Source organism: Canis aureus, chromosome 9 (assembly GCF_053574225.1).
Source record: "Canis aureus isolate CA01 chromosome 9, VMU_Caureus_v.1.0, whole genome shotgun sequence".
Lineage (NCBI taxonomy): Eukaryota > Metazoa > Chordata > Mammalia > Carnivora > Canidae > Canis > Canis aureus.
The window spans coordinates 4,440,650-4,464,260 of record NC_135619.1 but is presented as its reverse complement, the minus strand read 5'-3'; the positions used below and the strand labels follow the sequence as shown (position 1 = coordinate 4,464,260).

The window sequence follows — 23,611 nt, the reverse complement described above, 5'->3', positions numbered from 1 at the left end:
TTATAGGGTTAAGGTGGTATGCTTTTTGTTCTTCCTACCAAATATATTCCTGTATTCTCATTCTTAATGGTTTCATCATCTGCCCAGTCTCTTAAACTAGAAACCTTTGTCACCTTTGTTTTGCTTTTTTTTTTTTTTTCCCATTTCTTGTTTCCATTTGGTCACTAGCTCTTGTTCATCCTGTGCCAGAATTGTTCCTTATATTCCTCTTTTCCTTTATTACTCCCTCTGTTTTCTTTCGTTCAGACCCCCATTCTCTCTCCCATGCACTTTTTCCTTCCATATCCTGTCACCCATTTCTCCCTACTCAATCCCATATTCTTTGTGCTGCCAGTTTTCTAAAACACAGCTGCTTTAAAATCTTTTAGCTCTGCTCTTTACAGGATAAAATCCAAAGCTCTTGGTTTTGGGAGACCAGAAAACTGTTCTGAGATCAACGTCCCTTTTCTAGTCTTACCTCTTATTCCTTCCCCTTCTCTCCAAATTGCCATACATAAGCATGTTCACACACTTAGGCTCTTGCACCCAGAGCTTCTGCCACATGGAACCTTGTGAAGTCCCTACAACTCCAAACCTTTGCATGGAAAGCCCTTCCTTTTCTACTTCCTTCTTTGCTTGGAAAACAGTTTTTTCCTGTATGACCTTGCTCATGTGCTAGATACTTGGTGAAACTATTCTCAGTCCCTGACAGGCTGAGTTGATTGTATGTGATCCTGTGGATCCTCTCTTTGAGAGCACTTACCATTATAAGTTAGTTATAATAACTATAATGAAATATAAATTAAATTAACATAATTAAATATAAATTACAATATTATGAGTTATAATTTACCTCTTTTCTAGATGTCCAGCATAGGGAATGTACATATATATGTTATCCTTATATTACCAGTATTTGGCACCTTCCCACATAGTATAGGCACAGAAAAAATTTGCTGAGTGATTAAAAATCTGCAAAGTTGCTTAATGCTTCTATTATCTCCCTTTCTAATAGGACTTTCTTTTAACACCTAATTTATTGATTTTATAAATCATTAAAAGGGTCAAAATACAGTTCATTTATTCATTTAACAAGTATTTATTGAGCATCTACCCTGTGCCAGCAGTGAACAAGATAACAGTTCCAAAATAGCACTGTTGGTACACCTTAAAAATTATCCATATTTGCAGTATCAGAAAGTTCCTGTTGTACCAAAAACTACTGATTTATTCAGGATTAGGAGCTTGGGCTTTTCAGTTAGACATGGGTTGGAATCCACCTCCATGCATTACAGATTGTGGGATCTTTGGCAAATTCTTATTTAGCCTCTTTAAAGCAGAATTCCCTTATCTGTTAAATAGATGTAATCATACCTGTCGTGGGGTTGGGAGGATTAAGTGAAATCACGATTGTAAAATGCCTAGCAGATGGTAAGCATTAATAAAGAGTAGCTGTTTTTGTTTTCCCTCAGTGAGGAAGAAGTTTTTGGTCTGTAAGATATCTCCCCTTTATTCTTAAAAAGACCAGGATTTTTATTTTTTATTTTTATTTTTTTGGAGGCAGTAAGGAGGAGAGCTGCATAAAACTATTTTTATCCCTCTTTGAAACAATTGCTGCTTCTAACATTGACCCTCCTAAACAGACTAGATTATAATTTGTTCTCTTCTGAGAAGCAATTAGATGATCCTGTTAGAGTTTCAAGCGAGATATATAAACAACCACAGAAGCAAATGCACCTGGTGATTTTCAAAATTAAAAAAAAAATGGTTTTGTCACTATTCTTTACTGAATATCTTTGTGTTTTCTTTTGACTTAAACTGTAAATCAGAGAAGTTATTTTTATAGTGTTAAAATGGTGTAACATCTCTCTCTCACTGTGTGCCTAGCATAAATAAAAAATTAAAAAAAAAGAAAATTATAAAATGGTGTAACAAATGAAAAATACTAACTAGTACCTAGGAAAAAAATCTTACCTCTGTGGATGATGATCATGCTCTGGTGGCATTGAGAGTGCCGTTTTGACACTGCTGGCCTCTTGCTCTCCCTTTTTTTAAAAAAAAAAAATTTAATTTTTAGACTTTTTTTAAAATTTTTTTTTTTTAAGTAAACTCTACACCCAATGTGGGGCTTGAGCTCATACCCTGAGAATAGGAGTCACATGCTCCCCTAGCTGGGCCAGCCAGGTGCACGATCTCTGATTCTCCTTTTTTTTTTTTTTTTTTAATAAATTTATTTTTTATTGGTGTTCAATTTGCCAACATATAGAATAACACCCAGTGCTGATCCCGTCAAGTGCCCGCCTCAGTGCCCGTCACCCAGTCACCGCCACCCCCCGCCCACCTCACCTTCCACCACCCCTACTTCGTTTCCCAGAGTTAGGGGTCTTTCATGTTCTTCTGACTCTCCTTTTAAATAAAAATATACAAGAGCAGACTGAGCTCATTCCCATTTTAAATAAATTGTGCTCGTGTTACTTGACATAAGTATTCTTTTAGTGCATTTTCATTATTTATTTATGGGTCATTATTATTTGATAGTATTGGAAGCAGAAGTTAGAAATAAGGCCTAAGCGCCAGTTTTATAACTCTCATCTAAAATTATACTAAACCCAAAGAGATTTTAATTTGTAAAACTCAATTTTCCATAATAAAATTTTAATGAACACTTCCAAGGGGGAAATGTAGATGTCCTACCTAGATACAGAAGGTAGGCAAAAATAATGACTTATGTACTGATAAAGCATATATGTGGCAGTAGGAAATTGTGATAAAAGTCAAGTGGTATTTGTCTTCTGAATTTGTTCTTGGATCCGCATACCATTCTGTTGAAAGCTCAGTAAAATATATGTACTTCACAATGCCTGTTTATTCATATGGTGTTGATCATATATTCAGTGTATGCTGTTTCTTTCATAGCAGAATTACCTAATTCTAGGAGAAAGGAAGTTGAAGCCATTCATGCAATCTTAAGATCAGAGGTAAGGAAAATTAAAGACTATTATTGAACTTATATTTTTTCTTTTTTGAGGGCATGACAGTAAACTCATACGGTTTTTCAGTTCTTTTTATTGTACTGCTTACCACTTTTATTTCTTCTCTTTTATCCCAGTTCTTTTTTCATCTTTTAGATGAATATATTTACATGTTACTCCACTTTGCTGCTTAATATTCCTGTCTCTGCTTCTATGTGCTGGAAGTTGGAAAATGGCCAAGTGTAGAAATATAGAAATACTAGTGGCAACAATTTATCAGGGAATTACCAGGTTCTGACAGTGTGCTCAATTATAGTAGTACATTTATTGAAGTATAATGTGAAGAATGCAATTTTGTTTAATCTAGGCCTTTTAAATCTGCTAACATGAAAAAAAAGTGTGATATTTGCACATAAGAGTATAGGTATAACAAATTAGTTTTGCCATTTTTTTCCCATTGTTCGTCAGTGCCTTGTGGTGACTACCTCTGGACATTGTACTTAATGGGGAGGAGGAAAACTTGGGAACGATTCAAAGGAAAACCATAAAGAAAATGATTTAAAAAGAGATCTATTGTATAGTACTAATGACACTCAACTATTCAGCTTTTGAATAAGAACAATGAGGGAACATGTAGTATTTCATTAAGATATTTTTAGAGGACTCTGAGAAGTATGGTTTCCTCTTTGCTGAGCCCATAAAAAGAGAAAATTGGATTTAAAATATCAGAAAGTATTTCCTGATGAGCATTATTGAACTCTGGCCCAGATTACTGAGGTGGACGTAGAGGGACCTCTCAAGAAGACTGTCATGGTTTTATACTGTCTCAATTCAAGATGACACTTGGGTGACACTTGAGACGTTAGGTATAATTACCTAGTAAGTAGATGCTTCAGTGACAGATGAACTAAATAACTTATTTACATAGCTGAGATAGGAAATTGTTCCTGTAATCCCTAAAGAAATCTTTAAGAAGGCACTGAATAATTAGTACAGGCTCACCCCGAAAAATTAAATGGTAGAGATGTGTGTAGTGACATTAATTTAAGTAAATTTGGGCAGCCCGGGTGGCTCAGCGATTTAGCTCCACCTTCAGCCCAGGGAGTGATCCTGGAGACCCGGGATCGAGTCCCACATCAGGCTCCCTGCATGGAGCCTGCTTCTTCCTCTGCCTGTGTCTCTGCCTCTGCCTCTCTCTCTGTGCGTGTCTATCATGAATAAATAAATAAAATCTTAAAAAAAAATTTTTTTAAGTAAATTTGCCAGTGTCCATTTGGGGGAAAAAAGTAAATAGGATGAACCTGCTTAGTGAATGTCTGCTCTGTATTGAGTTAGCGAAGGGAGAAGAGAAATCTTCTGTCCCTCTGTCGGTCTCACTTCTAATCTCTCAGGGTTATGGCAAACATGATTCTAGTGTTTAGAAATATTTTTGGTATAATACATCCCCAGATGAAAAAGCCAGTTTCCTCATTTGATGCTTATTCACAATAGCTTGAGCTGCTCAAATACTAGAGGACAAGAGACTGTTGGATTTCCCAAGGGCTTTGTTTTCTTAGGTGATTGATTCTTAGCTGTCTGTGTGTTAGTACAAAAGCACTTTATACCTTCACCTCATACATAACTGTGCAATAAGAGAGTAAGGTGAAGCTATGATTGAAGTCATCAGGAAACTAAAAAATATAAAGTTGTATTTAGAAAGTTTTAGATTTTATTTATTTATTTTAGAGAGAGAAAGAGAGTCGGGGGAGAGGCAGCAGGGGAGTGGAAGAGAGAATCTCAAGCAGACTCCTTGCTGTGGGTCTTGATCCCTCAACCTGGAGATCATGACCTGAGCCAAAACCAAGAGTTGGATGCTTAACCAACTGAGCCAACTGAGAAAATGTAGGTTTCTTAAATTTAACCCTTTATGCCCCAAAAAGTCTCATCACATTTACCATCTGGATCCAGTGAACTCTTAATTTTTTTATATTAAATCATTTTATAAGTAATTTACAGAGGTAGAAATAAAATGATAGTGAAAACTTTATTTAATAACCTTTTCATGGCAAGTCCATATTTTTATTATATATATTTCTGGTTTTGAAAACATATATGTTCAAAATATGTTCTTTGAATGTAGTTAACTGCTTTTTAACTCTTTTGCATGAACTGAAATGCATCTTACTTTGTAAATACTGGTTCCAGATTTCACTTACATCTCTAATAGATTTCAACTGATCATGACTTCTGGTTCTTCTTGACTTGTGTCATTAAAACTACTATTTTTGAAAACTGTGATGCCTCATGATTTGTTGATGAGGGCTGTCATCTTTGCTCCATAATTATAAAGCCAATTTATAAATACCAATTAGATTTATAAATACCAATAACAGTGATCAGTCCACTGAATTTTTTTCCCTTATGTCATCTTTTTTTTCCTATTCACTTTTTTATACACACCGGCATGTAGCATTTTTCCATGTATGAATGATGTCAAGTAAATATTGGTGTGCTAATACCATATATAGTGAAAGAATACCATCACATAGCCATTTAGGAAAGTTGAATGGCTCAGGTCCTTGTCACAAAGTAGTGTGAGGTAAAATCTTTTCCTAATGAATGACTAACTTGATGAGAACATTGTATTTCTTGTTTGTTCTTAGAAATATATTGTTCACTCATCAGTTCTGGAGTTTGAGAAAATCCCTGCAGGATACTATTATGTGAAGACTTGGCTGGGATTTTGTCTCTCCAGCCTGCTCACCACAAGCATCAGACTATGGAATGCTGTTTTCTGTCTCTTCACATTTGTCTTCTGAGTTGTCTAATTAGCTGTGATATGTTTTTCTCTGTCAGTTTTCTTTTCTTTGGGGAAACGAAAATTCTTAATTTTCAAATGTGTTCAATGAAAGCAAAAAACAGCAAAACTAAAAAGACACTACAAGTGGGTATCTCTAGCTTTTTTCATTTTAAAAGGTGTTGTAATACTTCAGGCACTTCAGTCAGAAAACTGGTTATTTCACTATTGCATCATTCTTCTGGGTGACTCTATCAGTCTTCTGTTTTCTCATTGTATAAGACTTTTAACCTAGTTGAGAATAATTGGTGAATGGTAAAATAATTTTTAAAATGGTAAACATCAAAATGTTTCAAATACAGAAAAAATAAGCTCTTTACAGTCTCATGAATGTTCTTAGATTTATAAAGGGCTCAACAACTTCTTATGGTAAGTGCAAGATAGAATAAGTCTCATTTTATAATTTATTTATTTTTAGCATTTTATTTTCTTTCAATTTTATTTTTTTAAGAATTTTTTTTTTTTTAAGATTTTATTTGAAAGATAGCAAGAGAGAGCAGAGCAGGAAGGAGGGAGGGGCAGAGAGAGAAGCAGGCTCCCTTCTGAGCAGAGACCCTGATGTGGGACTCATGTAGGACTCAATCCCAGGACCCCGAGATCATGAGCTGAAGGCAGACACTTAACTGAGCCACCCAAGCATCTTAAGATTTTACTTTTAAGTAATCTCTACACTGAATGTGGGGCTCGAACCCACAACCACAACCTCAAGATCAAGAGTTGCATGTTCCACCAACTAAGCCAGCCAAGCACCCAGAGTTTTATTTTATTTAAGAAATAAGTAATTTTTCTCTGTTAGAGGATGTATAAGAAAAAATAAAAGTTATAAGTATCTGTTCTCACAGGACTACTCAAAAAAGAAACTCAGAAAATAAAGTTGGGTCCAGTAGACCTTGATGGTATAACAGGTTGAGCAGGATGGAATCATTTAAGGATATGAGAACCTCATAGATTTATTTCAAGGGCAGAAATTGTAGCCAGACTTCAGAAAGGGGCTGCAAGCAGAACTGCAGACAACTAGGGATATGTCTCTCATTTTTACTCTCTGTTCCTTATGTATGTCTATTTGTTTTCCTTTCAGACAAGCCATCCTGGTTTCATATTCCATATAATAGAAAGTATGTCCTTCATGAATTTGGCAACCTTGTGACTCTCACATGGCTAGGGAGGTGAGGGCACCTCACAAGCAATTAGATATTGGCCAAATCAGAAGTTTTCAAGTTCTGGTTATTAACCAGAGTTCACTAAATAGACTTAGGTTGTTTCGTTTTGTTTTGTTTTGTTTTGTTTTTAAAGATTTTATTTATTCATGAGATCCCAGGACCCCGGGATCATGACTTGAACCGAAGACAAGACATTCAACCATTGAGCCACCCAGGTGCCCCTAGACTTAGTTATTTTTATCTGAAAAAGCCAGAGTAGACTTTATTACTGGATTTTTGACTACACTATATTGTGTTACTTCAGTTATGTTTGGTATTTTTCATGTTAAAAGCTCACAGAAAGTCATTGGCAGAAGTTGCCAATAGAATAGAAGGTAATTAATTGTGTGAGCCTGTGTCTTACTTGTTTCTTCAAGATAACCAAAATCTATTAGATTTTTGGGGACAGACTCCCAAACTAGGATTTGTGTTCATTCCTTTGAATTTCTCTGCGTATTCATAAAATCTCCCTGGATAAAAACTTTCACATCTGTTGATATAAGAAATTCCTGGACTCTTAAGACATTCTCAAAGTGAAAAAGTCTTCATCTTCTAGCAGAACTTTTTTTCCTACCACATCAGTCACTGTTTTCTTAGCTTTCATTCTTAAACTGTGTTTGTAGATGTATTAGTAGAATTCTTAGTTATTTGTGATAATTTGTAAATTCTTTTGCCAAAGAGCTTTAGTGCCTACTTGTGTTGCTCCATTATGTCCTTTTTCATTCAAATTCTAGGAATGATAATAGGTTAAGATAATGTAATATTTGAGTACATAAAATTTAAGTAAATTTTATTAAGATTTAGGGGCGCCTGGGTGGCTCATTAGGTTAATAAGCATCTGCCTTTGGCTCAGGTCATGATCTCCATGTCCTGGGATCAAGCCCAGCATCAGGCTTCCTTCTTAGCAGGGTGTCTGCTTCTCTCTCCCTCTGCTCCTCCCTACTGCTCCTTCTCTCTCTCTCTCTCTCCAAATAAGATTTACTTATTTGAGAGAGTGAGTGCACATGTTCTCTCTCTCTCTCTCTCTCTCTCTCTCTCTCTCTCTCTCTCTCTCTCTCGAGTTTAGGGAGGGGCAAAGGGAGAGAATCTTTAAAGCAAACCCCCTGCTGAGTGGGGAAACCCAACACAGGGGGGCTCCATTGCATGACCCATGAGATCATGCCCTGAGCTGAAACCAAGACTGAGACGCTTAAGTGATTGAGTCACCCAGGTACCTCCAAATTTAAGTTTTTTTTTTTATTTTTTTATATTATTTATTTATTTATGAGAGACCAGAAAGAGAGACAGAGAGAGAGAGAGGCAGAGACAGGCAGAGGGAGAAGCAGGCTCCATGCTGGGAGCCCGACATGGGACTTGATACCAGGTTTCCAGGATCACGGCCTGGACTGAAGGTGGCGCTAAACTGCTGAGCCATCCGGGCTGCCCAAATTTAAGTAATTTTTTAAACATATTTTCCAAAGTTTTCAAAGACTGTGATGTCTAGATTCATTGAATTAGAATATTTTTGTCTACCTCAAACTACTTGTGTACTAGTTTTTGAACTCGGTTCTAGTATGGTTTTCAAATTGGATTTTTCAGAAGTGCTTCAGGATCTGGCAGACAAGCAGACAAGGAATATGAAGCTTTGGCCTCCTACCTGTACTTCAGCAAGAAGTCTTTTTTAAAAAGATTTCTTTTAAAAATGTTTCTTTTAAAAATGTTGGGTGGCTCAGCAGTTGAGTGTCTGCCTTCGGCTCAGATTGTCATCCCAGTCCGGGGATTGAGTCCTACATTGGGCTCCCTGCGTGGAGCCTGTGTTTCTGCCTGTGGTTCTGCCTCTCTGTGTGTCTCTCATGAATAAATAGATAAAATCTTTTAAAAAAAAATGTTGTTTGGAGAGAAAATAAAAGTTGAAACGTGTAATGTAGTTTATTCATTAATCAAACATAGATTGCCTATTACATGCCAGACCCTGGACATGCAGAGATGGGGGAAACATTGATTGTTGGCTTTTTCTTAGCAGAAGATCAAACTGAACAAGATTTTTTTTTCTACTTTGGTTCAGAATTTTGCATAATCTCCATAAATATGCTTATTGTACTTCTAACTTTAATTGAAACTGTATTTCAAAGACCAGAATTCTGAGGATTTCTATATTTTATATCTTTTTTTTGTATAAAGCAGTATATTTTTTGTGATGCCATACATATAACTGTTATTAACATGTTTTAGTCTTTTTGTTGAAAATACTTTTTTCTTTATTTCTAGAATGAGAGACTCAAAGAACTTTGTACTGATTTAGAAGAGAAGCATGAAGCATCAGAGCTTCAAATAAAGCAACAATCTACAAATTACCGAAATCAACTACAACAGAAAGAGGTAAAGGTTATTACAATTACTTCATATTTATTTCATTGTGATGTTTTTAGGAAGATTTTTAAGAGTTATAAATCAAACTATAACATAGATACATGAAAATATTTAAAGAGTGATGAAGTTAGTAATTCCCAACTCAGTTTGATACCGCTAATTTAACAAGAACGCTAAGCTTTTCTGTTAAATTTATATTTTATAAGCTAACCTTTACTTCCTACCTTCCAAAAGAGGAAAACTTTTAATAAAATATCTTCACGTATCTTTTACTTATAATTTCTGATTTTATGAAACCTAATTTCTACTCTATTTACTTAAAATTGTGAATCAGTGTAATTATTGCTAATGACATTTCATTTTTTTTGTTTAAAGATTTTATTTGAGAGAGAGCGAGTGAAAGAACACAAGCAGGGAGGGGCAGAGGGAAAGGGAGAAGCAGACTCCTGGTTTGCAGGGAGCCTGACGGGCAGCTGTAACCTGAGCTGAAGGCAGCTGCTTAACTGACCCACCCCAGCACCCTGACTTTTTTTTTTTTTTTTTTTTTAAGATTTATTTATTTATTCATGAGAGACACAGAGAGAGAGAGAGAGAGAGGGGCAGGCTCCATGCAGGGAACCTGATCTGGGAATCGATCTCGGGACTCCAGGATCACGCCCTGGGCCAAAGGCAGGCAGTTCTCCGCTGTGCCACCCAGGCTTCCCCACCCTGACATTTTTAAAAAATGATTTTGACTACCGTGTTAATGTGTATTGAATTGGCATTTACTTGATGTCCATGGAAAAACAGAATATCAAGTCTGTTGAGTTGACTTACATTGTTCTGCAAATATTTTTCCCCTTTAATTTGTTAGAAATGTTTATTTTGAAATAGACTTATCTCTCTGTGGTGCTGGTAATAGATACAATGTAACTTATCCTTAAAATACAGACTGTGTCCATGTTTCTCTCTTTTTTTTTTTTTTTAAGATTTTATTTATTTATTCATGAGAGACACAGAAAGAGAAGAGGCAGAGACAGAGGCAGAGGGAGAAGCAGGCTCCATGCAGGGAGCCTGCCTGGGACTTGATCCCGGGACTCCAGGATCACGCCCTGGGCAGAAGGCGGCAGTAAATCGCTGAGCCACCCAGGCTGCCCCTGTGTCCATGTTTCATTCTGTGAATTCTCTTCAGTGTTTAGTACATAAATGGAATTCAGTAAATAGTTCTATTGAATTGAATTAAACTATTTCTTGTTTAATTATCCAGATCATTTGGGTTTTCTTCAGTTTGTTGATTAAATATTCATTTCTACCATAATAACTTCTTATATGAGTTTTTTAAGATTTATTTATTTTTATTGCTTCTTGGCCTTTTGGCTCAGATCAAGTGAAAAGATTTCTTTATTCTAGAGAGAGAGTGGATGTGCAGGCACGAGAGCAGGGAGGGGCAGATGAGAGGAAGAGACAGAATCTCAAGCAGATTCAGAGCTGAGTGCAGGGCCTGAAGCCATGCTCAAACTCACACCCCTGAAGTCATGACCTGAACTGAAACCAAGACTTGGATGCCTAACGAACTGAGCCACCCAGGCACCCTCATATATGAGTTTTTAAAATTTAGATGCAAATAAATAAATAAAGTTTAGATGCACTGATTTTTTTTTTAGTTCCTTTAGTAACATACTAAAATGAAAAATAAAAGTAAGCCACAGTAAAGATAAACACTTAAACTTAAGTTTCCAATCTGTAAGGAATTGATTTCATAAAATATAATAAATTACTACAAAAATAAAATTAATATAAAAAAGGAAGATTACAAGTTCAAGGTAAAGCTAAAAGCCCACTTTTTTTTTTTTTTTTTAAAGATTATTTATTTGAGGGCAAAGCGAGCAAATGAGAGACCATGAGTGGAGGGGGTTGGGTCAAAGGGAGAGGGAGAAGCAGGCTCCCCCTGAGCAGGGAGCCTGATGCAGGGCTCCATTGCAGGACCGTGGGATCATGACCCGTGCCGAAGACAGACACCCAATCAACGGAGCCACTCAAGTGCCCCTAAAAGCCCACTTTTTAAAAAGATTTAACAGATTATAAAATTTCTCTGTCAAATTGCTTTAAAAGACTATTAAACCTTACTCTTTAAACTTCTGTACTTGTCATGGACTGGTAATAAAACATTCATGCCTTCAGTCCATAAACCACACTTTGAGCAACAGTGACTTGTAAATATTGCAATAGAGCAGTAGTTCCCAACTAGGGATTTACAGCTGAATCATCCGTGACACCTTAAAAAAAATATGTTTATGTCCTCTAGGAGATTCTGATTTTGGTGTACTGGGAAGGGGCCATGGTATTGGTATTTTCCAGGAACTCCATAGGTAATTCTGATGTTTACATACTAATTGAAAACACTGCTGTGGAAAATCTGGCATTTTATTTTCTACTTAACTATTGATATTAGAGGGCAAATTAAGCATTTTAGTGTAGAAATACCTCTTTGTTATTAGAGCTCGCATTTTTTTTAACTCTATAATGATATAGATACCAATTTTATAATGAGAACTTTCTTTGTATTAAAGCTACACTTGAAAAAAATTGTGGATTTCAGTGCTTTTTTTTTTTCTTTAAAGATTTTATTTATTTATTCATGAGAGACATAGAGAGAGAGAGAGAGAGAGAGGGGCAGGCAGAGGGAGAAGCAGTCTCCATGCAGGGAGCCTGATGTGGGACTCAATCCTGGGATTCCAGGATCATGCCCTGGGCCGAAGGCAGGCACTAAACCGCTGAGCCACCCAGGGATCCCCGATTTCAGTGCTTTTTACTAGAATGAAAGATAATTTATAAATATACTTAAGATCTGTTTTCTACCCTTGTTGTGATATTCATATTCCCCAAAGATGCAATTTACCTTTCATCATTAATGGGCAAATGAATGAAAGGTGTGCACTGATACAAATTTCTTTTAGAAAAGGAGCTCTGATATGAGAAACCTGTTTGTTATGACACTTGACATAATTGTGCTTGGTTTTTGTTTAATTGCTTGGCTTTATATGTATATGTATAGTGGTTGGTTGACTCCCAATATCATATTCTTTTCCGTTGTGGTAGGATATCGTCTGGAGTAGGTATTTTATGGGAAGCTTATCTCAATTCTCCTTAGCTTATTCACTTTTATATTTCGAGTAATCTTTCAGAATAGGTATGATTTTATGGTAATATGCCATACCTATGTTCATAATTTCTTCTGGACAATGAGTTAGTATTGCCAGTCCTTAGTCAAAACTTTACTAAGGGTTTTGGAATTTTTATTTTATTATTTCCCTGAGTAAAGTCATATTTTCACTGGCTCCTTTTTGCCAAGGCTAAAGCCAAGGCCTCTTTCATTATATGATTTCTTTCTAAGACTCAAAGGCTGGTAATAATAACCACAGGCTCACTGTGTTATCTAAGAATGGATTAATAAAGCATTTCTTCAGTTATACAGACCAGTATAAAGCAACCCCTGATTCATGGTGCATTTTAAGCCTAAATTCCATATGTAGACTTAAAATCAGTAACATAAGACTATGCCAACATATGCTCCAAAGAAACTTGCTAATACATAGACTCCTGCAGCTTTCATTTTCCTATCACTTACAGTTGAATAATACAAATAGAACCCTTGAAATTGCCTATAGTACTTGACACCTTAGAATGTAGTAAACCCAAGTTTAACTGAGAATTTTGTTGGCTTAGTTAACATAGGAGTGAGATGTTCTGACCTTTTTGCTATTTGAACCATTATCTTTGTTTTAACTAGTAATCAATCATGTTTGGTTTTTTAATAAAAATGTTATGGTTGGGGGTCTTACAGAAGCCTTGGATTCAGCTGATAGAGTTACCATCATTGGATAATTTTAAACAAATTATTATAACAGTCTAGAAAGAGGTCAGGATGGTTATTTTAAAGTGCCTTCTCTAAAATACAGATTGTAAATGTGTAGGTAGAAATCAGCCATCTTAAAGCAAGACAGATTGCACTGCAGGATCAGTTGCTGAAGCTGCAGTCAGCTGCTCAGTCTGCACATTCAGGAGCTAGCAGCGTACCAGCAGCCCCGGCATCATCTCCGTTCAGCTATTCTGTCAGTCATCATGCTTCAGCTTTCCATGACGATGACATGGACTTCAGTGACATAATTTCATCACAACAAGAAATAAACAGATTATCAAATGAAGTTTCAAGACTTGAGTCTGAGGTTGGCCATTGGAGGCATATTGCTCAGGTAGGTAAAATTGACATGAGTCTTTGAAAACTATTAGGAAAAAATAGTGGTTCTATATGTACAACTTTTGGTATCAGAGAGAACCCTGGGCTAGGAAATTGAAGATCTGTATTCTAATTCTGCCAGTGATTTTCTGAGTGGTTTTTGGTCAGGTCATCTTTCTCTCTCAGTCTCCGTTTCCCCCTCTATAGAATATTTGGGAGAAATTTTCAAAAAAATTGAGAGCAACAGAACCATATTTTAAAATAAAATAAAAAATTACAAGTCCAGGACTTAAAAGAGATAAAAATGGAGTTGCTATGATTGAGCTAGCATCTTTTCCCCTGGAGTCTTTGAGGCTTCTCTTTTTTTTTTTAAATAATAATAAATTTATTTTTTATTGGTGTTCAATTTACCAACATACAGAATAACACCCAGTGCTCATCCCGTCAAGTGTCCCCCCTCAGTGCCTGCCACCCAGTCACCCCCACCCCCCACCCTCCTCCCCTTCCACCACCCCTACCTAGTTCGTTTCCCAGAGTTAGGAGTCTTCCATGTTCTGTCTCCCTTTCTGATATTTCCTACCCATTTCTTCTCCCTTCCCCTCTGTTCCCTTTCACTATTATTTATATTCCCCAAATGAATGAGACCATGTAATGTTTGTCCTTCTCCGATTGACTTATTTCACTCAGCATAATACCCTCTAGTTCCATCCATGTCGAAGCAAATGGTGGGTATTTGTCATTTCTAATGGCTGAGTAATATTCCATTGCTTGAGGCTTCTTTGATGGCAACTCCAGGGATCCAAGACCCCAGATTGGAAACTACTTGTGTGGATGTTCTCTGAGGTTCCTCTTCTCATTAATTATGTATATGATAAAAATCTGATCATTCATATTATCCAATACATTAAGCAAACTATTCTGTATTTTGTGCATTAGAAATTAAATCCTTGCTATTTGGTTTATTTGCTATAAACTTTCTTTCAAGGAACACTTTGTCTTTTTTTAAAATATTTTATTTGACAGAGCGCACATGTGCGTATGCAGGGGAGCAGCAGACAGAGGGAGAATCAGGCTCCCCGCAGAGCAGAGAGCTAGATGTAGGGCTTGATCCCAGGACCTTGGGATCATGACCCAAGCCAAAAGCAGACACTTAACTGACTGAGCCACCCAGGGACCCCTCAAGGAACATTTTTCATCTTATATATCAGATTCTATATACTATTGAGACGTCTGTCTACATGAGACCCAAAGGAAACTGGAATATTGTACATTTGGATTTAATTTCATCAGTGTAGAGAAAAAGTATATAAGTAAAGAAATTATTTTCTTTTTGTGAGTGTGATCTAGTTATATAAAGGAAAAACCCTGCTAATTAAAATTACCTTTTGCTTCCCAAGTTGCTAGAGATTCCCAGTACCCAAAATACATGGAATGATCACTTTGTCCATCTTATATCTAAAAATGTAATAGTTCTTTAACTACTGTCAAATTGTAGATTTTCTATCCTACCTTTAGAGATTAGGATTTTGTAGCCTATTTTAGGGCCTTGGAAATTGCATTCAAATAAGTAAATATCCCAGGTGATTCTGATACACATTTTAAGAAACATTGCCTAGGATAAGATTTTATAGGGAAGAGATGTATTTTTGGTAAGTGTATTTAAACATATCTTGAATATTTACTATATTATAGACCTATAATAGGATATACTCTAGGTAGAAAAGGCATAATTGGGATCTTTCAGGGGACTTAAGTTTTTAGCAAGCCATAGTAAAACTTATTTGTGTTATATTTTACAAGACATTTCTAAATATGTTATCCTAATATATTTTAATCTTCATAACTATGAGGTATTTATTACCTCTTTTACAGTTTAATACAATTACTGTAAGTTTAATATATTTACTATCTCAGTCATGAAGTTGTAATTCAAATAGGCATCTTTTGACTCCAAATCTTGTGTTCTTTCTAGTATATTGTGTCCCTCTTTTGATCTCAAGAGCAGCTTTTGGTTCCTTAACACGCTATATAGTAAATGTTAATAAAGATAAATAGACAACATTCAGCTTTGAATGTGAAGAGAAGAATCCAAAAGTTTAATTGTCAAACCAAAGATTATTTTGTATTGAGGTAGAGATCTTCTGGGTAAAATCATTTAAAAAAGATTTTTACGTGGTTATTACTAGAATTAATGTTGGGTAGTTGGCATTTTAGAAATTTTCCTTTTAGGAAGCTGTTTCATTTTCATCAAATTTACATTTTGTTAAGCGAAGTAAAATATTCTCTGTTTTCCTTCTTAACGTTGGTTATTTTGTGAGAGTGTCTCTGTAATTAACAAACACTTGAAAATTATGTTTGTGTCTTTTTTTTAGAAAGAGAGAGTTGGGGGGAGGGTCAGGGGAAGAGGGAGAGAGAGAATCTCAAGCAGGGTCCATGTTCAGTGAGGAGCCCAATTTCGGGCTTGATCTCACAACCCTGAGATTATGACCTGAGTTAAAATCAAGAGTTGAACGTTTAACCAGCTGAACCCAGACATCCCTTGAAAATTATCTTTTATTGTATTTTAAAAGGTACTCGGCATTCTTTTTAATCAGAATCTGTCTGAAAAACGCCCCTTTTTTGAAGAATATTTTTATTTTTTAAAGATTTTATTCATGAAAAACACACACGGTGGGGGGGGTGGGGGGTGCGGGGGGGCGGGGTAGAGACACAGGCAGAGGGAGAAGCAGGCTCCATGCAGGGAGCCCGACGGACTCGATCCCGGATCTCCAGGATCATGCCCTGGGCTGAAGGCAGCACTAAACCACTGAGCCACCCGGGCTGCCGTTGAAGAATATTTTTTAATAAAATTTGTGACCTTCTCTTTTACAAGAAAACCAATACAACTATTTTCTAATTCTGTTCTGATCTAGACTTCTAAAGCACAAGGATCAAATAGCTCTGATCAAAGTGAAATCTGTAAACTACAAAGTATCATTAAGGTAAGGTTGTTGGAACAATGGCTATTACACATCTAAAATTTTGCTTATTAAAGTAGAAGTGTGACAGAAGGCTCAATTATAAAACTATATAGATTATGATTGTTTTTATCATTTTGTATTTTCATCTTTTATAACAGCAAGGTATATAAAAATGTCTGTTTCCAAAATCATTTGGTTTTGAACATTTGTTTTTTTTTTAGTAGTTTATATTTCCTTAGTTTCTACTTGCTACTGCATCTTGTAAAATTGTCTTTTTTTTTTTTTTTTTTAAGATTTTGTTTATAAGAATGGGAGGGAGAGGGAGAGAGAATCTAAAGCAGACTCCACATTGAGCACAGAACCCAGTGTGGGACTCAATCCTGTGACCCTGAGATCATGACCTGAGCCAAAATCAAGACTCAGTTACTTAACTGAGCCACACAGGCTCCCCAATATGGTTTTCATTAAAACAACTCCAGGGTTGCTAAAATTTCAGGGTTTAGTGTTAAACGATATTGAGAAAATAAAATGCTAATACTATTCATTGTAAATAGCTATTTTCCTTTAATGGTAGAATTTTGCTACTGTATGTCAATTATTTTAAGAAAAATCTTGATTACAAGTTTTATCATGTAGCAATGAATTGTTTTTAGTGTACAAATTATGATCAAGTGTATGGGGCACCTGAGTGACTCAGTTTGTTAAATGTCTACCTTCAGCTTAGGTCATGATCCCAGGGTCCTTGATCGAAGCCTAATTTGGGCTCCCTGCTCAGCAGAGTGTCTGTTTCTCCCTCCCTCTACCCTCCCCCAATCAGTCTACTTGTGCTCTTAAGTGCACATGCTCACCCTTTCTCAAATAAATAAAATCTTAAAAAACATATTATCAGGTATAGAATTTTTAGTTTTTGGTTTTATTATTATTACAATACTAACATAACTGGGTTCCAAAGTCAGACTTGTGTTTGAATCCTGACTCTGCTATTACCAGCTGTTCTGCTTTGAGCAAATTACTTAATCTTTCCAAGCTTTGGCTTTATCATTAGTAAAGTAGATTTCATAATACCTTCCTTGTAGGATCATTTTTTTTTTTAAGATTTTTTATTTATTCATTCATGAGAGACACAGAGAGAGAGTGAGGCAGAGACACTGGCAGAGGGAGAAGCAGGCTCCATGCAGGGAGCCTGATGCGGGACTCAATCCCGGGACTCCAGGATCAGGCCCTGGGCTGAAGGTGGCGCGAAACCGCTCAGCCACCCAGGCTGTTCCTTGTAGGATCATTTTATAGTTTAATTGTTAAGCTGCCTGCCAAGTGCTGGCATCTAAGTAAGTGTACAGGATTAAAGAATAACTTGTCTTCTCAGGAAACAAAAGCTAATTTATTGATTACAATTCCTGGTTATGAGCAACAAAAACCTTCTCTGGCTAAGTAAAGTGAAAGAGGATTTACTGAAAGGACCCAATAGTCTCTCCCCAAGATCGAAGGAAGAATTAAGCATTTTGGTCTTGGAAAGGACAGGAATGAAAATAGCAACAGGGATCTAGATAGCAAGACACAGTGGACAGACTTCTCGAAGCAGCTATCACAATGTTTATGGTCCAACCAGTTTCCCTTTTTGAAGGACTAAGCTCAAGATCCAGATTCCTGGGAGAGAGACTGGTGGTCTCATGTTGGATAGCAAGATATTTTTGCTCATCTTTTGTTTCATTTTTTTTCTTGCTGGTATTCTCTCATTAAAAGAGAAAAACCATTTTTCAGACCCAAGAAACGAGAGAGTTTTTCAGAATTGTCAGGATTTAGGTCCTGTGTTTAAATTCTTTCCAGCCTTAGCGTGTTCAGAGAATTATTTTTGCACAACGATGAAATAGCTTAGGTATATTATTGATTACAAATGTTGTTAACTTGGTTTTTATTTTTTTTTTATTTTTTTTTTATTTTTTTTATTTTTTATTTTTAACTTGGTTTTTATTTTTTAAGGAACTCAAACAGATTCGAAGTCAGGAAATCGATGACCATCAACATGAAATGTCAGTGTTGCAGAATGCACATCAACAGAAGTTGACAGATATAAGTCGTCGGCATCGAGAAGAATTACGTGACTATGAAGAACGAATTGAAGAACTGGAAAATCTGTTAGAACAAGGTGGTTTTATTAACTTAATGTATTAGATGACATAATTAAATGACAAGCCTAGTACTACTGTAAGACCAAGACACGGATGTAAAATTAGACTCTGTTTTAAATAATGGGTGGATGACTAGTTCTGTTCATCTGCTTGAAATTTGTAGTGGGATCATTGTTGCAAGATTATGCAGAAATGGAAAGGTCCTTTTGCCTTTGTGGCAAAGAGTTAACAATATACAGATTTCTTTGCATTGCTGGGTGATGATACTTTGGCAATAAATGATTAGAAATATTTTCACTTCTTTCAGACTCATATACAGAGGTCTTTTAGTAGTTGATTCAAATAATATTTTTCCTCAAGTATTTATTTTAAAATGGGGGTGCCTGGCTGGCTCAGTCTGTGGGGTGTGTAACTCTTGATCTTGAGGTCATGAGTTTGAGCCCCACATTGAGGGTAGAGATTACTTAAAAAAAATCTAACAAAAGCTTTATGTTGATAACTTTTTAAAAGACTCTTTTTTATAACAAAACTGAAAAGGAAGTACAGAGATTTCCCATATACCCCTGCCCTGACCCATGCATAGCCACCCCACTATCATACCATCATTCATCAGAATGGTACATTTTTTTACCAAAGATGAACCTACATTGACAGATCATGGTCACTCAGAGTGTGTAGTGTACTTTCGGGTTCATTCTTGGTGTTGTACATTCTCTGGATTTGGACAAACATAGGACACAGATTCATCATTAAACAGAATAGTTCCAGTGCTCTAAAAATCCTTAATGCTCTGCCCTACTCACCCCCTCCCTCCCAATCTTGTTATTGTCTCTATAGTTTTGCCTTTTCCAGAATGTCACGTAGTTGGAATCATACAGTATAGATTATTTCAGATTGATTTCTTTCACTTAGTAATGTGCATTTGAGTTTCCTCCATGTTTTTTTTCATGGCTTGACAGACACCTCAATTCTTTTTAATGCTGAATAGTATTCCATTTCTGAGAGATACCACAGTTTATCCATTCACCTGCTGAAGGACAATCTTTGCTACCAAGTTTTGGCAGTTAGGAGTAAAACGGCTATAAACATCGTTCAGGTTTCCATGTGGATAAGAGTTTTCAGTTCCTTTGAGTAAATACCAGGGAGTGCAATTGCTGATCATACGGCTAGGATGTGTTTTGTTAGAGACTGCTGAACTGTCTTCCAAAAGAAGCTCTACTATTTTGTACTCCTGCCACCAGTGAATGAGAATTCTTGTTACTCCACATCCTCGCCAGCATTTGGTGGTGTCAGTATTCTGAATTTTGACCATTTTAATAGGAGTGTAATGATATCTCATTGTTGTTAAGATTTTCAAGTTCTCAAGTCTGTTAAATCTCTTAGTTGTATATATAGCAAGCTATTTGTCTTTCAGTAGTTGACATTTGCTGTCCTTGGTTTTCTGTTTATGTTCTAGGTGGCTCAGGAATTGTAATACCTGATCACTCAAAAATCCATGAGATGCAAAAAACTATTCAGAATCTACAAACTGAAAAAGTAGCATCTATAAAAAAAATTGAAGAACTTGAGGATAAAATAAAAGACATAGATAAAAAATTGTCTTCTGCAGAAAATGACAGAGATGTTTTGAGGAAGGAGAAAGAATGCCTAAATGTTGAGAACAGACAAATAACAGAACAATGTGAAAGCTTGAAACTGGAATGTAAATTGCAGCATGATGCTGAGAAGCAAGGTGATACTGTGACAGAAAAAGAAAGAATCCTTCCACAGAGTACATCAGTGGAAGAGGAAGTGCTCAAACTGCAGCAAGCACTGTCTGGTATAAAATGTTTGGACCTTATTAATGATTGGTGTGTTACTGCATACTAGTTTTTAGAGACAACCTGAGTACTTTACGGAGATGGAGTATTCATATATTTGTGTAGAATTTGAATATAATTGTTTGGTTTAGGATTCAGTGCCCTAATTAATGGATCACAAATAGGAATTTTCTGTTAAAAAGGCCTCATTGTTGGCTGGCTGTCTCTCAGCTCCCCTTCCTCATCCTTTAAGTACTTACATGGAACTCATTGATTAAGAGGCCTTGTAGATTTCTGAGAAATGTATATGTAGCTATTTATTGGGAGGAGGTATGGTTCTGTTAGTCTGCATAGAGCCAGATACTTTCTGCAACTCTAGGTTCCAGACCCTCCACTTAGGGAATGCAGCCTCCCTTTTTCAAAATTCTGTATTACCTTTTAAAATGATGTCCTGTATCTAAGCAGACATGAGACTGGTAAGAACCGTAGGTCTTTCACCATTTTCCATATTCAAAAGTGTTATTTACTTACCTGTGTTATGTGTTAGAAAAAGTAAGTTATTAAATGTAATAGGTCAAACATCAGTGTTCTTTCATGCCAGGAAAACTTAATGGGAGCTCTTAGCTGTGAAGATCTATTTTATTTTGCACTTTGTCTTCTCACAATATAAACTCTCACTTTATGAACTGCTGCTCTAAAGGTTTTTAGCCCTTGTGTTTTGTGTTCCCCTCCCACCCTTCACTGCCCCCAATCTGTATTCCTTGCTTAGTTGTTTATCATGAGCTCCTGATCTGGATGGCCAACTCTATAAACTCAGGTTCAAATTCACCATGTCCTCCTCCTCCTCCTCTCCCTCTCCTCACCTTGGTGATTTACCAGTCTGCCAAAACAGAGAATTTGAAATCATCACCTAGCATGTCCTGTAGGTTCTATTTTCCTTAGCTTCTCTGGTTTAGTAATATTTTAGGATTATGCCCCGGAGGAACTCTAGAGTTTCTCAGAAGGGCCTCAGTCCTGGGAGCTGCCATGAAGGCAAAGAGAAGGCTGTTCACTGGTGTTCTAGACTTTTTTCTCATTTGACTTCCAATTAACTCTGCTCTTTTCAAAATTAATGTTTCCATTTATTTAACATATTGGATGACTCATGGGTTTATTTGCTTTAAAAACAAACCTCTCTCCCTAGTCCTTCTTTTTCCCCTTTTCACTGCCACTGAGTAACTTCAGCCAATCATGTTTTCTTTTGCCTGGTTAACTATAGCTGTTTGTAGATGGAGCTAAATTGCATAGTGGTTAAAAACATAACTGAATCCAGCTCCATCACTAATTAGCTGACTTTGGGCAAGTTAATTAACATCTCTATGCTTTAGTTTTTCCATCCCTGTGGTCAGGATACTACTACTATCTTCTTCATAGTTGGAGTAGTAGTAATGGGGATTTTGTGAGCTACTAGCTGCAGAGTTCTCTTTAGAACAGGGGCCATCTCACAGTAAGCATTATAAAAGTGTTAGCTGTTATTTATTCTCTGATCTCCGTGATTCCTTCAGTCCAGTTTTTTTTTTTTTCCCCCTATCTGTAGCCAGATAGGTTTTTCGGAAACACCAAACAGGTTTAACTTTCCCAATTGTAGTACTTTGTGGCTCCCTGTGAACTTCTGGATAAAGACTAAACTTCTTCAGTGGACATGTAATGTCTTTCATGGTCGGGTCCCTGGTTCCCTCTTCAGTTTCAATTCTCCCCATTCTCCTAATATGCTAATAAGCCTTAGCCGCTGTACTTTCTTATATAGCTCTTTAAGCCAGTGAAGACTGTTAGCTCTGTCATCTTTGTGTTTGCTTTTCTGTCTGTGTTTCTCTCTGCTAACTCTTGAGTGTATTATGATTCATTGCAGGCATTGTATCTACTGGGAGGTGCCTATGCTGTGGCTCTCCTGGCCCTCCTTAGCAACCCCGCAACTCCTCCCCCCACCCCCAACCGTCTGGAGTAGGTGTCTGCCCTTTTTGCTCTAGTGGCAGTTTGTGCTCCCTGAATCATACTGTACTATAGTCATGTATTGACTCTGAATTGAAAGCTCCTTCAGAGCAAGCAAGGACTAAATGTTTTCATCTTGTTTAGCAACTAACTGATCTCAGTAAATGCTCAGTGTCATCTCAATGAACATTGAATGAATTATTTCAGCTGAACTCAGGGTATTCTTTGTGTTCTTCTAGAACCACTTCTGTATGGGGATCTATCTGTAATACCAGTTTGAATGGTCTTTTTACCTGTTGTCATGTCTGAGTCACTTTAAAGAATTGAGAGATTGTTGTATCATTGTGGTATAAATACATTTTTTTGTTTTTAACCATTTCCCCCCAATCTCAGTCCTTTTCCTGTGTCCTGCTATGCAAACTAATAAGCTAATTTGAAACATTGTTATTAATGTTCTTATCAATGCAATAACTTATGACTCATCCAGAATATGATTCTAATTCTTTCTTCTACTGTTCCACAAGATTGCATTTTAATGGAGCTCCTAACTGGTATTTATATTATGGTTTCTTTGATACAGTCAAATAGAAATATAAAATACCAAAAATACATTTCACTATGAACCATTTGAGTGTGCCTATAAATACTTTATTTTAATTGAGTTTTATTCTTGAATTTAATATAGGAGGTAATTATTAAGTTAAAGAATTTTAATGTCAGATTCATTGTTTTTACAGATGCGGAAAATGAAATTATGAGACTGAGTAATTTATACCAGGTAAACTGATCTTAAGAGAAAAAGCTTCTGGCTTTATCAAGAAAAAGCATTTTGATTATTGTAGTTGCTTATTTTGTGCTTTTTACAAATTCACACAAACTTATCCTAAGAACTTGCATCTTAGTAATTTTGTTTGCTGATTAATTAACTTATTGACATAATTTTAAAAGTTACATAATTGAAAAACACAGGTATATCGCCTTCAAGATTAATTTGACAGACATTATGTATGTAAACATAGAAAATAGATTTTCTACCACAGTGAGGAATGTATTTTGATTCCCTTATGGAATTCAGAGAGTTGCTTCTATTGCTAATGATTTCAGGTTACTTTGTAAATGTATTTATATATTCTTTGAAATAAAATTTAAAAATTGTCAGAATGTTTATAAATGAATGACTGGCTTTATTTTATTATTATTTTTTTAA

General features: G+C 36.1%; 1 protein-coding gene across 3 annotated transcripts in view; it reads left to right on the top strand.

Annotated features, from left to right (window-relative positions):
* TRIP11 (thyroid hormone receptor interactor 11) overlaps positions 1–23,611 on the top strand; it is a 66,413-nt gene that overhangs the window by 1,809 nt on the left and 40,993 nt on the right. For 2 of the 3 annotated variants that reach the window (XM_077908513.1, XM_077908515.1), the window contains exons 2-8: positions 2,896–2,957; positions 9,234–9,344; positions 13,289–13,567; positions 16,464–16,532; positions 18,489–18,654; positions 20,094–20,456; positions 23,142–23,182. In XM_077908513.1, coding sequence (XP_077764639.1) covers positions 2,896–2,957; positions 9,234–9,344; positions 13,289–13,567; positions 16,464–16,532; positions 18,489–18,654; positions 20,094–20,456; positions 23,142–23,182 — 1,091 coding nt within the window. The remainder of the gene's footprint in view (positions 1–2,895; positions 2,958–9,233; positions 9,345–13,288; positions 13,568–16,463; positions 16,533–18,488; positions 18,655–20,093; positions 20,457–23,141; positions 23,183–23,611) is intronic. The other variant, XM_077908514.1, reaches the window with a different exon arrangement.